This window comes from Gymnogyps californianus, chromosome 5, assembly GCF_018139145.2.
Source record: "Gymnogyps californianus isolate 813 chromosome 5, ASM1813914v2, whole genome shotgun sequence".
NCBI classification, from domain to species: Eukaryota; Metazoa; Chordata; class Aves; order Accipitriformes; family Cathartidae; genus Gymnogyps; species Gymnogyps californianus.
In genome coordinates this window covers 64493678-64510753 of record NC_059475.1, presented here as the reverse complement: position 1 = coordinate 64510753, position 17076 = coordinate 64493678, and the positions used below count along the sequence as shown (strand labels likewise).

At 37.9% G+C, this 17076-nt stretch overlaps 1 protein-coding gene across 2 annotated transcripts in view; it reads left to right on the top strand.

Annotated features, from left to right (window-relative positions):
- HIF1A (hypoxia inducible factor 1 subunit alpha) overlaps positions 1-17076 on the top strand; it is a 34652-nt gene that overhangs the window by 11299 nt on the left and 6277 nt on the right. For both annotated transcript variants that reach the window (XM_050896790.1, XM_050896791.1), the window contains exons 2-13: positions 3941-4131; positions 5060-5205; positions 5308-5392; positions 8199-8311; positions 9413-9615; positions 11027-11133; positions 11317-11464; positions 12388-12608; positions 12794-13074; positions 13607-13729; positions 13963-14357; positions 15211-15319. In XM_050896790.1, the coding sequence (XP_050752747.1) occupies positions 3941-4131; positions 5060-5205; positions 5308-5392; positions 8199-8311; positions 9413-9615; positions 11027-11133; positions 11317-11464; positions 12388-12608; positions 12794-13074; positions 13607-13729; positions 13963-14357; positions 15211-15319 (2122 nt within the window). The remainder of the gene's footprint in view (positions 1-3940; positions 4132-5059; positions 5206-5307; positions 5393-8198; positions 8312-9412; positions 9616-11026; positions 11134-11316; positions 11465-12387; positions 12609-12793; positions 13075-13606; positions 13730-13962; positions 14358-15210; positions 15320-17076) is intronic.

Below are 17076 nucleotides of genomic sequence, written 5' to 3'. Positions count from 1 at the left end.
AGTGCCTAGTATTGGGTTTAAAACTGTCAGTGAAACACTGCTTTCTGTGAGCTATGACGCGTAACCTGCTTTGGATTACTCTCTGCTTCTGTATTCTGGTGGCAGAAATACAAAATGGAAATTAATGTCTGGCACTGAAATTGTGCAGGAAACATCATACCTGAAAATGCATGCAATTTCCTGTCTAGCACCGGCATTTCTGATATTTTCATTGCACGTATAATCCACTCTTCAGCTGAGATTTTCTTCTGAGTCTTTAGGTGTTTTTCTTTCGTGCAAGACTGATAGCAGAAGGTTGCAATACAGCTCTTAAGTTTGGGGTTTGTTTTAAATGGAGCTCGGGTTCCTGTTTTCTCTACAGAATGATATTTCTGTTGTGAAGACCATGAGTTTTACACATGGGCAGTTCTGAAAATCTCTCTTGAATGATATGATTTATTTAGGGTGATTTTGTGGCAGTTCACATCTCGCTGTTTAAAGTCCTCTTCCTTGAGCTCCCTGTTTTTTTTTTTTTTTTTTTTTTGCTAGTTGAGAGAGAGCTCACCTAGGAAATAAACTTTCTTTACAGGAATTCAACATCATTTAATTGACTACACAGAAATTTGTGGGCAGCTACACACGCTGATTGTGTTTTTTCATTTACTTTATGCAACTGTAAGGAACAAAGGGTAGTTGCAACAGTAAAGGATTTTTTTTTTTGGCTTTTTTTATTTGGTGGCATCCCATGTTGAGGCAACTCTGACTTCACTTGGTAATTAAACCTCATTTGTGAAAGACCTTTTCCCTATTAATATGATCCATTAAAGAAACGCTCTTTGAAGCTGGTAGTTAATCTTCCTATTTAAATTGCTGGGTTTTACTCAGATTGGTTACAGCTTAGTTTTAAACAGCAGCTAAAAATAGCAAACTGTTGTGCTGTACAGTTTAAGTATCTATCTATAGTAGTAGCCTTTCTAGAAAGGAAATACCTAGTAAGAGGGAGAGGAGACTCTGCTGCTCGAACAGCACTGGTAGGTACCAACACTGCACTTTTCCTTGAGTTTTGCCCATCGTGAAGTCGGGCAGCGCTCCAGCAGGCAGCACTTGATTCTCTACTCCGGGATTAATTTTTAACGGAAGCACTATGAGCTCAATTTGAGCAGTGTTTCAGTCGCTAATTAATAATTCAGTGGTTGTGAGAAATTTTGACCGTTCATGTTGAGGTCTGCTGCTAAGCGTGCTAAAACCAGGCAAAAATCTAGAAACGAGCCGAAATACTTTCAAGAACATTAGGCTTTCAGAAAGAAAATACAAGGGAAGGGGCTGAAATCACAACTTGTGAGGTTAGCATCTATTTTCATCTCTTGCGTTGTCCTTCTGTACATGCCCTTTTTGATTCACACAAGCCTGACAAACTTGTAGACTTGAAGTGCACAGCATTATTGCTAAAGCATGGGGTTTTTAACTTAAAAGTGTCTGCAGCTGAAAAGGAAGCTGTGACAAAACTGCAGGCATGTAGGCAGATGGAAACCAATTACTTCCAGTGATTCTCCCTTGAGTTTCTATTGTAGGACGAACTTTCTGCAGGTGAAGGGATCTTGAATGAGTAGCTCACAAAGAAAAATCAGCGGTATAAAGGTGAATCTGTCTAAGGCAGCATAATTACTTGTTACCTTTGTCAGTGAAATCTGTGGTCCAAGAAAGAGGACAAAGATAATCCAGATGTTTTTTCACCTCCACCCTTAGTTTTCCACCAAGAGAAAAGGTACTTTAGGCCTATCTTCAGTAAGAAATGTTTAATCAATCAGGCTATATAGCTAAAATATTTTTTCAGTATTGTTAAAGGTCAAACTTCTTGTAATGGCTGTTTCCAGATATACCTGTGTGTCAGGAGCCTCAAGCTTCTCAGACCAAGATATCCATGACTAGAGCAGGAACATCTGTTGTCACGGGGAAATTGAATGTGAAGAAATCTGCAAGATGGGAAATATTATCAGATATTTTAGGCTACCTTTCTGAGGAACATGAGCTTATATTCACAGAAACCAATAGAACTATTGTATGTCTGGAATTTTTTACAACTGTAATACCCATAAGTTAGTTTTCCAAAGATCTCCATTACTATTATGTTGATTTAGTAATGTTTCTCATTACATAGAAATAGTATTTCTGTGATCTAGTAGCCTGATTTTGCCACCAAAGGAGAAAACATAATCCTATTCTTAGCTCTTATAAAACTTACAATTCTGAAAATCAAACTTCTAGTGCTTCCTTCTGCTGGCAGTGGCAGGGGGTAGGAGGAGAGGATGGTGGGGTTGGAGATGGATGGGGATGCCATGCAGTTTCATGAAGTTGGAAAAAAATGAAGGTAATCGTAGAAGAGATTCTGATGGCTTACTGTGTCTTTATCACAGCTTATTAAACTTCTTTTGTGTTTCAAGGCGTTCATGTTTCCAACGTCAGTCTTAATAGTGTTGTTGCTTGCATGTTTCTGCACAAACTAAGCAGGTTTTTGGCTATTGTGGGTAGCACATCAGGTAAAGGACTGAAAACATGTTCTTTTGGGTATGTATTTGCTTACATTGAATCTGGTTCATGATTTCCCAGGCAATATCAGCTCATGAATCGCTTTCCTCTATCATTTGTGGTACCTCTCAGAACATGTGTGCTAATTAAAAAGTGCTTTTGCACAGATCTGCAGACTTAGCAATGTGAATTTGGCAGTGGTAGTACATGACTTTTACGTCTAGTGAAATTTGAAAAAAGTAATTCCTAAACTGTTGGCAGTAAATAATGCAGTGGTTTATTTTCTGTCTTTCTCAACTAGTGACACTTAATGTCTTTATGATAACATTAAAAGGCATGCAACTGAATTATAAAAGCAGTGTTTACAGGCATATGTTTATCTTACAACTTTCCTGTAAGTCAATGGAAAAAAGGGGATCCTACAGATTAGTGCAACTGTCTTTTGTATCTCAGGTGTATGCAAAATGAAGATAGGGTGCCTTCAGAAGACATAAGTGTATACAAAGAAAAATGGACAATAATACCGTATGCTTTTGTATCGTCCATTTTAAAATAAAAGCACATTTAACTGCAGTGGCATAATATCCTCAGGGACCACAGCAGCATTGAGTTCTTGTTCAAATGTAAGAAAAATTTGGAGCTCCTGTCTCAAAATGCTTAGTTCAAAAATCACGTGACAGATGCACGAGACAAACGTGAACCGGCGTGGGTACTGGGAAAAGGGAGAATTATCCGTGTTACCGACTGATGGAGAGTCTCAGTTGTTTCGGTGCTTGCCCTTAGTGAGCTGTCCTTTACTTCATGTGTCCTGGGGGAGGCGAGCCTAACAGAGGCAATGGAAGGAGAATGAGGCAACTCTTAACAGCTGGAGTTTTCCACTATAGGGGAGACTATGGAAGGGGCTATACTAGAGAAAGAGAGCTGGGAAAGGGACTTTTTGGATCACTTGAAAAGCAGGACACCTCATGCTAAATCAATATCCTTGCTCATCTGACCCGTTAGGTGGGCTTTGTAAGGATAGTAAAAAGGGAAGAACTTGGTAGAGTATACACGATACTACTCAAGCTGGAAATAACTTATGCTGTAGTATTTTGAATGGACTTAAGGGGTTAGGAAAGAGGAAGGAAACAGGATTTGGAGGCTAGAGAGGCAGCAGTCAAGGTACGAGATAAGCACTTCAGGAATGGTTCTGAGTATGTGGATGTGTGTTTGAAGAACTGATCTTGTTGGAAGACTCTGTGGGTTTGAATTTAGTTCTGGCAGAGCCCAACCATGGCAGAACTCTATACACAGAATTACATTTACACTTCTAAACTGAGGTTTTAAATTATTCAACTTCGATAACTGGTTAATTGGCTACTGGGTAGCTTAGTTTCAAATTTAACTTGCACGGAGAACTGTTTCCTATATTAACTCCAAACTTTGTTTATCATAGGATTAGCTCGGAACGCAGAAAAGAGAAGTCAAGAGATGCAGCCCGGTGCCGAAGGAGCAAGGAATCGGAAGTATTCTACGAGCTTGCTCATCAGCTGCCCCTGCCCCACACCGTGAGCGCACACCTGGACAAGGCATCCATTATGAGACTGACTATCAGCTACTTGCGCATGAGAAAGCTGCTAGATGCTGGTAAGTGAATAATGTAGCAGAATCTGGAAAAGGGGCTGGAGGTATATTGAGGAAGAAGCTACTTCTCAAACTTATTAGCAGTTAAAGAAATAAATACATGAATAGTTGCATCCTTTCTGTGGAAAGGTGGAAGACCTTACAGTAGAAACAGGCTTTTGGTGATGGCACAGGAAAAATATGGCCACTGTTGAGCCTAGCTGGCTCATCACAGCTGTAGTGCCATTTTCAGTCTCATTTGACCCTTCTCCCAAAGTTAATTTCTTTCATTTAACCCTCTTTCTCCCTAGAGTTGTTTGTTCCAACAGTGCTTTACTAAACGGTAGGTGGTTGGTGCAAGGCTGGCTTAGCTAACTGTAGGTGTTTCTCCTTAATATAGTCCGCAAGGAATTCTTTTGTAATTTATATTCCACTGAAGGTGAAGTTAGCTGAGGATATGTCTGTCTCTGCAGTTACACCTACCCATGCAACTACAGGAGTATCTGAGTTAGCTTATGAACCAGTATCTGTATAGCATGCCATGGATGCTGTACTGTTTATTTGTACTCATGCATGCCTACCTATACGGTATGGAGGAGTAACTTTGGTAGCTGTACTCTGAAATGTCTCCTAGGAAGCCCCTGAGAAAAGTTCGTAATGTCTTCTTGAGATAAATGGTAATATTTTTGCCACGTAGACTTTTTCCTTAAGGTGGAAGGTTTATTGGTTTATGCATAAAAGCACAGAGGGTTAACCTCACTCTGATCTTGTGATTTGTGATACTATTACTAGAGCTTGAAGAATTTAATTGATCACTTATCTAAGTGAATTATACTGGTTTTGAACAGTCCTGCAAGATTAACTCCTTGCAGACTGGTGCCAGAAGTCATTCCTGATGGTAAGTGAAGAATGGCTGATGTTTACTTAAACAAAAATGTGTGGCTGCTTGTAGGTGAGCTGGAGACAGAAGCCAAAATGGAGAAGGAACTGAACTGTTTCTACTTGAAAGCTCTTGATGGATTTGTCATGGTTCTGTCCGAAGATGGGGACATGATTTACATGTCTGAAAACGTGAACAAGTGTATGGGACTCACTCAGGTGAAATACTGACATTTCCTAAGACTGTTTCAAATCTGTAGAAGTTGTTACATTTTTGTATATGTAAAGTTAGACACCCATATACCTCTTATTTTTTTGCAGTTTGAGTTGACGGGGCACAGTGTATTTGATTTCACTCATCCATGTGACCATGAAGAGCTGAGAGAAATGCTTACACACAGAAATGGTGAGAAGAAAGAAAAAATCAATTTAATTTACTTATGGATAGTTCCTGTTGGCGTTAGTACGGTTGGATATCTGCCAGAAAAAGGTGTTGAGAGAACAAACTAGTATGTTTTGCTGCTTAAATCTCAAAATAAACCTTGTTTGGAGATACTAACAACAGAAATAACCAGAATGTTTTGGCAATATCCTGATTGTAGGAGAGATGAGACTTTATTAGTACTCTAATCTAAAACAAAATTAATGACTAAAATGGAGTTATTGAGGGTTGAAAGAATTAGCGTGCCTAGAGGAATAAAATGAGAGGTAGGTTGAATGGGAATGGTCTTAAGCCATTGCTATAGAAGGATATGGAGAAGTTAAATTGGGGCATTTGTCTTGGTCTGGGCTTGCCTTTCCAGGACAATTTAAAAGCAAATGTGAAATCTGTGGTGGTATACTTAAGCCACAAAAAAGATACCATATTTAGGACACCGAAAAACTCATTGGGGAATACTTGGACAGCCCCAAAAAGGGCTTTGGGATTGATGCTTCTCTGCACCTTTTAATTGGTGCATGAAATTGGTATCTTTTCACAGATTTCTGACTCTTCTTTTCTCCGTCTAAGGGAGTAGAACACTGTGTTCACGTATTCTGTATGCTTTTGAATTTAACAAATGCCCATGAATTACTGTTTTTATGTCTTCTAAAGGTTTGTTAATGACTATAAAGACTTGGCAGCCTGCATGCCTCCAAACAAATGCGCCTTACTCAGTTGTTAGGAGTCTAAAATCTGACCTCTCTAATTCCTATTTCATCAAACAAGGGTTATATGAACTCTGAATCTAGATAGTGATAAATTACCAAGTCTGACCTCTGCTTTCATGTAGCACTGTAAATCAGAAGTCTTTTATGTTGTCATTCTATTTAATTCAGTGGAAGAGACCTGATAAGATATCATAGCATTAAGGGCCCCGACTTTGATTTTGTAAGCATTTTCTAAACTTGTCTGCCCTTAGTATTGAAGTATGTTTCTAAGGCTAGGTTAGACGTTTTTTCCCTCCCCTTTTGGAATACAGTAATACATCTGGGGGGGTGTGGGGAAACAACTTCACTAAAGCAGTGTAAAAAAACTGGTCTTGTTGCAAAAGCTTATTCTTAAAAATGTCATATTACTGAGTTTCATGCAAACAGACTCTAGCGTGTCTAAATTGACCAGACTGGAATAAGATGTCTGGAAAGCATTATTACAAAATCTGTTTTGCAAATGAAGTTGGCAGACAAAAGTCTAAATTACAGTAATAGTACATTTTTATATTTATTAGTATTCCCAGTTTGCATTCTACTGCAGCTCTTACATCAGTGGAATTATTTTGGTTTTGAATTGAGTATTAAATACTCCCCTTTGGGATTGTACAGGTGCAAATGAATATAAATGTGATTGGCAGAAACTGAACTGCATTCTGATTTTACAAAGTTGCTTTTTAAACTTTTAAAGTTGGCGATTTTCAAAATCATGTCCAGTGCTGAATCAGACTTGAGAAAGTTGCTCCATCTTTTACAGTTGCTTCTTAAAGCAGAGCCTTAAGGACTTAATCGGGACTTGGTTACAATAACAGTGTGTGATCTTCAACTATGAATTTCTAGATTGGTGTAACTCTTTTAAAAACATACTGATTTAAATAAGTTTTGGCTGCTTCTCTGAACTGTTCCCTGCCCCCCCCCAGCTTACTGAGGATATTTTGATGTGGCATAAAGTAGACTTGTCTCCATTGGTCTTTGCCTCTGCTAGAAGCAACAGAAAATGTAGCATAGGGGCTTTAACGTTTTTCTAATGAATTTTGTCAAACTAGTAGTTGCAGTGCAAGCCACCATGAAGAATTTCATAGCTACTATTTTCTGTGGAGGATGAGAGCAAATTATCGTATAAACTTGTATCAGAAGTAAGCTCACATATTCTAAACTTCCACCCTCTGCCATGATTTGATCCTCACTCCTTAGCACGCCTTGGCAAACTTGCTCTTCCACTGCTCCTTATCCTAGGTGCTCTATTTCCTTCTTCCACGCACAGCGAGCTGCTTGCAGCTCTCCTGATAGGATCAGTTTGCATTTTCTTTGCCCAGAATAGCCTAGCTAGTAATTGACTCTGAAAGGTTCTCCCCTGTAAAGGCAAAATCTTAAGTTAAAGCCTGCTGTTAGCAAGTAAGGCTAAAAAATTAGGGCCTCTAATATTAATTTGTATTAGGATTTCTTGACTTTTTTTCCCCCCAAGAATGCTAATAATGTGTTTCAAAACTTGGTCCCTGTTTACTCTAAGAGTGTATATCACTGTGGAAATATTCGGATGCATGTAGTAGAATTGTTAATTCTGAATTGAAAAACTTAAAATACTGCAGTCCTGAAGAGCTACAGGCCCAAAACACATCTGATTTGAACCTCCCCACAGTCAGTTACCGATGCATTTCAGTGGAAACCAATTCAGCAGTACTTCTCATTCTGCACATGCTTTTCTTGTCCTCTGTCACAATTTTAAAATATATAAAATTTTCAATCAGTCTCTCTTTCTCCCCACCTCTTTCCTGAAATCTGGGAGTGTGGAGTTGGCTACAAATACGATACTGATCTGAAAACATTGAAACTTCAGTTTTTTGCCTACCTTACAGTAAAACTCATTCTGAAAAGTGTTATTATTGAAAGTGCTGTTAGGTTTATCAATCTTTTTAATTTATTTTTTGGGTCTTCCCCTAGTCTTAGAGTTCTATAACACTTTTTTATGGCTTTGGAAGATGATCCAAGAGCTTAAGAATTGGTTTACTATTTGCTTTTGCTAGGTCCTGTGAAAAAGGGCAAAGAGCAAAACACGGAGCGCAGCTTTTTTCTCAGAATGAAGTGTACGCTGACTAGCAGAGGAAGAACAGTGAATATAAAGTCTGCTACGTGGAAGGTAACTAATGCAAAGGAATATTTACGTAGTTTGGCAGCTTCCTCTTCAAATGTCATAACAGTATATTTCAACATTTTTACTTCATGTAATGAGCTGGACTTTCACCAAGTACTTAACTAATTTAATGATTGTCCTTCAATATGCTGAATTTTAATGCTGAATACATCACGGAGGTAACTGAAACAATGTTTTAGTTTTTCAAAACTCTTTTAATGAATTCTCCATTTTAAATTGGAGGTCATTTACTTACTAGAAATTATAATTACTAAATATGTTTGCATAAAGCCTTCTCCTCTGAGAAAAAAATACTTGACACCACTTATGCTGATACCTGATTTCTTTTGATTTGACACTGTAAATGTGACAGTTGAGGTCTCTCTGAAGGACTTCAATACCATTCTTTCTGAAGCTGCTGGCTATCCCTTTTGTGACAGTTGGAACAAAAAGAGCCCAGCCTGATAACTTTCTGCAGTGAATGCATTTTCTCCTCTGGACAAAAAGTAACCTTTTACTGTATCGAGTGGTATTATGGCTCACAATGCTCTTTTATAACTTAAATTTAGTTACTCTGGATCAAACAACTTTTTGTCTTTGCTGCTGTCTGTGAACAATTTCCACTTCAGAATGGTTAAAAAAACCCAAACCACAAAATGCAAAACTTCTTGTCTCTTGAAGAATATATTTGATCTCTAACATCACTTCTGCAAAAGATCTAAAATGGAGGTTGCTACTATTACCATAACTTTCAAATTTAAACAGTAAGATACCTTTTGCTGAGGCAATTGCTTATCGGTGTCGTCATTAATGTAACTTTCAAAGAACAGTTCACAGAAATGCAGAAATGTCTAGCATTGCTTCAGCCAGTGCCGAGAGGAAAGAGTTGGCAGCCTGTGTACTCAACGCAGTCTGCGTAGTGTGAGGAAGAGAATTGTTGCTCTCCTTTAGCCATCCATCTGAAAGCACTGCTGCCTTTCTGTTGTTGCTATCACGTCGAGGGGTGGGGAGGGGAAGGACTTCGCTCCGGGTGTGCTAATGGAAATATGATTGTGTTGTCTGACAGACAAGAACCTAGTCTCTTTTTAAAACATAACTTTCCCATAGGTACTCCACTGCACTGGACACATTCGTGTATACGACACATGCGGTAATCAAACTCACTGTGGCTACAAAAAGCCTCCCATGACGTGTCTGGTGTTGATCTGTGAACCTATTCCTCATCCATCAAACATTGAGGTCCCCTTGGACAGTAAAACGTTCCTCAGTCGTCACAGTCTTGATATGAAATTTTCCTATTGTGATGAAAGGTAATACATATTTTGTACTTGAAAAAAGAATTCATTTGAAGGATTTGCAGGGTTTGGTACATGTTGGCCAATGTTGGCCTTACACATTTATGTAGTCTTACTCGTTAGCTTGATTCATCTGTGCAATGGAATCATCGGTGGGATACTTTGGCTTTTAGTAACTGATCAGGATGTCTTATTTAAAAGCCAGATTTTTAAGTCTAAGGAGGGTGCAGGGATATTACTTTGGAATAAATCCTTTGCCTGCAGTTAACTGCCTGTTCAGACTGGTCTTAGTGTAGTGGCAGTGATTAAATTGAAATGAGAACATTCTTGCGGACACTGAAAAACCAGGAAGGATTGTAGGTTTGTCAAAGATGGTGGTGCATTTTTGACTGAAGAGAGTGTGTGTGTAATACTTGTCAGATGCATTTTATTGCTACCACTTCCCTCCTCTCCCTTCCTCAGGAGATCAGTGTCTGCTTTCTCTAGTCCAAAAAACCCCAAAAGTTCAGCTGTACTTGTAACGCAATACATCTGCTGTTGAAAGTGAGATTTTTGTGTTCTGGTACAAATCATGGATGTAGTCAAATACATAAGACTGCTCTTACTATCCTCTGGAAACTTAGCACGACAAATTAGAAAAACAGAAGTGAGGGAAATGATTAGCTTGAGGTTTTTTGTTGTTTGGGGTTTTTTTGTCTGTTTGGGGTTTTTTGTGTTTTTAATTGGGTGGTATTTGTTACTGCCTGTTTCCTTTATAACAAAAACGAACTTCTAATTAGTTGCTGCAGTTAGATGCAAGAGATGTTAGTGCAGGTTATTTTCTGTCCTCTGCAGTAACTACTTTTCTAGGACTGATGGTGTCACATAAAAGGTACTTATTTGGTCACATTCTGCCTGTAGAATAGGGCAAAACAAATGGTTCCTCTGGTTAGCACTGCCCTCTGGGGGCTGACGGAAATTCTGTTTTCTTTAAAAGCTGGCAGCGGTTGAGTGGGAAGAATAAATCTGATTCCTAATTTCTCTTAGTTGCAGGTTTAAAACTGTTGAAGCATGTCTTTGTTATTTTATTAAATTCTCATATTTGCATAAGCTGGATATGCTAGTCCATAAGTAGCTGGTCTACCTTTAAGCAAAAAAAAAAAAAAAAAAAAAAGCAGGGATTTACTTAATCATGTCCATCACAGGACATGATTTATAAATATTCAGTGAGAAGTAAAATCCTATGCCTGCTGAAATTTCTCTTTTAAAGAAGCATAAAAAATAGCAATTTATTTCAAAATGAAAACTCCTGGTAAACCAAAATTGCTGCTGATTTGTATGGAAGTGACTCTTAGGATTTTTCTGGGTGTGCAAGCATCCAAATGCTCTAGTGTTTGTGCTAGTCCCTGCCTGCTTTTACTTAGCAACTTTTCCCCTTGTTTTAAAGAATTACAGAGTTGATGGGGTATGAGCCAGAGGAACTCCTGGGTCGCTCAATCTATGAGTACTATCACGCGCTGGATTCTGATCATCTGACCAAAACACACCACGACAGTAAGTGAAAAGATGTATTTAAAGCCCTCCAACTACAAGAGATGAGATACAGCACCGGGGGAAAACAGCAGAAGAATGAGGGCTTTCTTTTAATTGCAGATATGAATCTGCAGTGAATACTTATCTTAAATGGTTTCGTTTTTTTCTGCCTGTAATTAAAGCTGGTGTCCTTTCTGCTTTTAGTGTTCACAAAAGGGCAGGTGACAACAGGACAGTACAGAATGCTTGCTAAACAAGGTGGCTATGTCTGGGTTGAAACTCAAGCAACTGTTATATACAACACTAAGAATTCTCAGCCACAGTGCATAGTGTGCGTAAACTATGTGTTGAGGTAAGTTGAGTGGACATCGCTATTCTTTGTCATCATTTTTACTGTAGACAAAGTCAGATTCTGATGGCACTGCATCTTTTTTCAACTTGCTGAGATGTGATTCCCCCGTTGAATATGTTATGATGTTACTATTTCCTGCCAATGAAATTTTGCTTAGAATACTGCCAGTCTTAGGATTAGGAATTGTATTTGAAAACAAAACACTTTTTTGATCTAGTGATGTCAGTAGGAAGATCTCTGCAGGCCAGTGAGAGTAGGGCCAGCCTCTTCTGTACTAATGCAGTGGAAGCATTTGAGAATTTGTGTGCGTTCTAGACAACTCTCTAATCTTTGTCCGCAGTCTGGAGCAGTTAATTTCCACTAAGAACTTTTAGTCATGGAGTCGGAGCAGCAGTAATGGTGTCTGTCTTAATCCTATTTATCTTCCTTCCTTAGAATTTCTCTTTTAATTGAAAGCTTCAACTGAAGGCAGACTTGTTGACTGTTTTTCTGCAATTGTGTAATAGTCCTAAACTAGTTTTTCAAAACTTTAGTGGATGGACCAGTATCAATCTATCAACATAGTGCGCATTCATTTACAATAAAGAAAAGTGTTTTAGGAACTATCTTAACTTTTTTCTTTTTTTTCTTACTTTCTCATGCTTTCAGAAAAGCATGTTTATTTTTGTTACTTTTTCTGATGGCACCACAATTAGTGCTTGCTTTGTCTATTATATTTGAGGAAAGAATGAGTAACAAAAAAAATTCTTAAAGCTCCTATCCTGGTAATTTTGTGGTGTGGTGTGAGTGGTGTTTTGGGATTTTTGGGGGTTTTTTTGTGATTTTTTTTTTGTCTTTTTTTTTTTTCAACTTACGAAACTGTTAAGCCTGAATTTATTCCTTTTAGCTGTTCTTTAACAGTCATCTTCCTCTCTGTCTGACAGTGGAATTGTTCAGAAGGACTTGATTTTTTCCCTTGGACAAACTGAGTGTATGCTGAAACCAGTGGAGTCTCCTGATATGAAAATGACCAAAATATTCAGCAAAGATGACCTGGATGATACCAACAGCCTGTTTGAAAAACTTAAACAGGAACCAGATGCTTTAACTGTGCTGGCCCCAGCTGCTGGAGACACAATTATCTCTCTAGATTTCAGCAGTAATGGTGGGTGCGCATTTAAATTGGAGAGCATGCTAATTAGTAAAGTTAGTATTTTAGAGTAAATTTCGAAGAATAACTTCCCAGTATCACTTGCCTAGTGGTATTTCAGCCACTGTTTAAATTTAATGAGGTCCGTAGACACACACAGTATCGTTACTTAGGTTGATGGTTTCTTTTAATTTTTATAGAGTCTGATGAACAACAATGTGATGAAGTTCCTTTGTATAACGATGTAATGCTCCCCTCATCCAGTGAGAAATTGCAGAATATAAATATGGCAATGTCCCCACTGCCTGCCTCTGAAACTACAAAGCCACTTCGTAGCAATGCTGATCCTGCGCTCAATAGAGAAGTTGTATCAAAGCTGGAGCCAAACACAGAGCCACTCGAACTTTCTTTTACCATGCCTCAGGTGCAAGAGCAACCAACCAGCCCTTCTGATGCAAGTACCAGCCAAAGTTCACCTGAGGTTAGTTACGTAATTTGGATATGCTGTCATTAAAATGTATGTGCTGTTCGGGTTTGTGGAGCAAATCTGGTTAAGGATGGAGCCAAGACAGGAATTGAAAATTATTTCTATGTTGTGACTTAAGCTCATGCCGTGATCTGAGGAAGAAGATAGATTCTCATACTGAGAATTATCTTTTCATTAAAGTCAGTCTTGCAAACGCCTGCAATACCACCTGATAGAAATAAGAGCAGCTTGGGATTGGTCTTTCTAGAAAAGCATGGTTCAGAGACTACTTCTCTAAACAGAAAATTAGTTGAAATAAATTACTGTAGAGGCTACTTCCAGGTTCCAGCTAATCATGTGCTTCCCAAGTGGGGTAAAATTGAATGTGTACTGATAAATGTAAGTATTTTCCTTTCCCATTTTAATTTTGTGCAGCTACAGCTTGGAATTAGTTTTTACATTAGAACATTTTTCAGAGAATCTGTAGATACGATGCAAAATGATGTAATGACAGAAACTTAAAACTGCGCTCAAAATGTTTTCACAGCCCAGTAGTCCCAACGACTACTGCTTTGATGTGGATAATGATATGGCTAATGAATTCAAACTGGAATTAGTGGAGAAACTCTTTGCAATAGATACAGAAGCAAAAAATCCATTCTCTACTCAGGTAATGTACATTAACTTAAAATTCTGTATCATCTTAATACTTATTCTCAATGTGCTTCTCTTCCTCTTAGCATGTCTTCAGGAACCTCCGTCCTCTTTTATGTAATATTTTAATTAAAATAAATTGCAAAAAAATACTGTAAGGCTTTGGTAAAAGGAAGAGCCTTAATGAAGCCTTGAAGTCATAGCTGAGATGTTCTTACATATTTATAATTTTTACCTCGTCTTTTCCAGGAAACTGATTTAGATTTGGAGATGTTGGCTCCTTACATCCCAATGGATGATGACTTCCAGTTGCGATCCTTTGATCAGCTATCTCCGCTGGAAAGCAGTTCTTCCGGCTCTCAAAATGCAGCCACCATTACTATATTTCAGCAGACTCAGACACCATCAAGTACTGCTGATGAAATAAAACCAGTGACAGAACGTGTGGATGACGTGAAGACACTAATTGTTCCTTCATCTCCTGTCCACATCATCAGTGAAACGAGTAGTGCCCCAGCATCACCTTACGGTGGGAACAGGAGTCGAACTGCATCTCCAATCAGAGCAGGAAAAGGAACATTGGATCAGACAGAAAAATCTTGTCCAGGAGCGCCCAGTTTGCTAACAGTCACTCTGAATAAAAGGTATTTTAAAAGTGAAGCTTAAGCCCTAGTATCTTGGTTCATGAAATTAGATACAATACACTTTTAAATACTGCCAACTGTTGTATGTTGTCTTCGGCATTTTACTTCAAAGTAGAAATTGATACATTTAAATTTGGACATTTCAAACAAGTTTGGTTTTTTTTTTTTATAGTAAGCTTCCCTAAAGTTAATTTCGCAGTAGCTTTTACATAAACATCTTATGTAATAGGCAGCTACTGTATGCAAACTATGTTCATAATTTTGTTCTGCTCTTGTATCTGACATACAGCCTTTTTAAAAGAATGCAGTAGGCAATTTACGAGTAGTTATACCCACACAATGTTTCTGTTGCTTTTCTTGTCCACTTTGTTATGAGGTAAGAGGCGACTACAGTCTGTGTGCTACGTTTATTGCTTTTAAAATGAGCTGTATTTCATAATGATGGACTGTGGCATATGTAGTAGATATATATCATGATAGAAAACTCTACAAATTCAAACATCAGACTTTTGATACATAGAAGATTTATCTGTACATAGAAATATTCAGAATAGACTTTTCCTCACCCTTCCCTCCCTTCTTTCTGTTGAAAGTGAATTGCTGAACTTTTATGCTTTTTTTTTCTGCAAAGACTTTAAAATTTTTGTTATAACTCGTTCTGAGCTTCACAGCAAGATTAAAAGCTAACATTTGCTATGCTCATAGACAATGATTGTTGAAATGAGTCAATTATGAAAGAAAAGTAGTATAGTTCATAAATTCAGTTCTGTGATATTGTGTATAAGTGTCCACAAAAGAAGAATGGCTTGAGGATAGTAGAAACGTCTTAACAGCCTGAATCAATTTTTCTTAGATCTACTGCAATGGATGAAGAACTAAATCCAAAGATGCTAGCTTTGCATAATGCTCAGAGAAAACGAAAAATGGAACATGATGGTTCACTTTTTCAGGCAGTTGGAATTGTGAGTTTTGTTTTACCATTTTAAAATATTCACTTTTAACCTTGCAGTTTCTGAAATGAGGCATCAGTGCAGACTCCTGAGTTTAGCTGTTGGTATGCAGTGGAATCTTGGGATCGGAGATAATTGTTAGATAGTGAAATTCCCACATATATGCGGATACTCCGATTTTAGTTCTCTTTTACTGTCAGCTGTTTCAAAAGTGCCCTCTATACCCAAGCACATTTCTTGATTAGGTAGAATATACTCTTTTGTGAACATATATGTTCTTCAGTAGAATATGCAGAAATGTAAGACATCACATTTAAATTTATAATTGCTATATTCACTTTTGAATTCAAACTCAATTTTCGTATTTGTCAATACTGGAGATAGTGTTCTTATGCTTCTTTGTATGCTTTCATTTTTCCATCAAGTCTGAGATTCCTTTATTTGATCAGATAACAAGGCCATCTGAACCAAAAGGGAATAGAATTCATGTAACCTAGCAAATGTATATTACTACCACTTTCATTTCATGCACGCTCTCTCTAGTATTAGTGTGTGCGACTGTGAGTAGCTCATCATCATCTGTCCTAGCTATTCAAAAGAACCTTTTTAGGTATTCTTAGATTTGCGTCACTTAATTGGGGCTATCCAGCTTGTTATTTTCTGCAAGGGTATTTTGTCTCCATTACCTTTGTTTCTTACTGTCAGTTCTTAGTATTTTGAAATCTTGAGCTTTGTCTTTACATACTGTTCTGTCTCTTCTTGCCTTAATTGCAGATTCCCAGTTCTTTTAAGTTTTGCACAGTTAATTCTTAGCTCCCCTACTGCAATGTAGCCTTTGAGAGTCTGTTTCTCTAGTGGTCCGTCTCCTAGGTGTAGTCATCCATCATGTCTTACAGTGCAGGATTATTTTTCTTCTGAACTATGAATTATTCCTGTATTAGCATTCTGGTTTGGGCATGAGACAAGTCACTGTATACTGTCTTTATCATTGCTGTCCTCTAGAAGAGCTGAGAAAGCTTTTATATGGCCATTGTTTTCTATGAGGCAAGCAGACTTTATTTAAAAAAAAAAAACAAACCATGCCATTGTTTTCATTTGCTAAATGCTTTGCACTTTCATGCATGTTGTTCTGTTGCTTCCAGTAGCCCTGTAAGAATTCACAGCTCTGCAAGAAATTTTATTGCCTTCCATTGCCTTTTTCTCATGCGATGGTGCTACAGCTGTCACATAGTGTTGCTGATAAAATACTCAAAATAGCATGGGATGTCATTAAATACACAGAACACAAGCAGTTCTGTATTAACTGCTCTAATAGTGTTCAGGCTTCTATGCTTAGTGCCTTTTCAACGCTTATAGGTTCAAACTTCATCCGTTGCTAAACCTTTTTCTTTTTTCTGTATCTGACAGAAGTGTTATAAATATTTTGATGGTTTCTGCATGGTCAGAAGCTGAATTTTCCATGTAGCTGGGTCTTACTGATGTTATTTCAAGCAAGTGCTTTTGTTGTTTGGCTTCTTTCTCCACAGTTTATTTCAGAGAGGATGAACTAGGCCTTGCACACTCACAGAAGAAAAACTATGTTAAATCCAGGCTTTTAATACATGGTATTCTGGGATTGTGCAAAAACTTGCCACAACTTCTTAGCTGTAAGGAAGTGGGACTTATTTTGCAAAGAGTGAAAATAAGTGAAGACCAAAGTAAAATGCTACTTTAATTTTCTAGAAAACAGGAGAATTAGACAAGGGCAAGATGTGTTATAGTAAGATTAT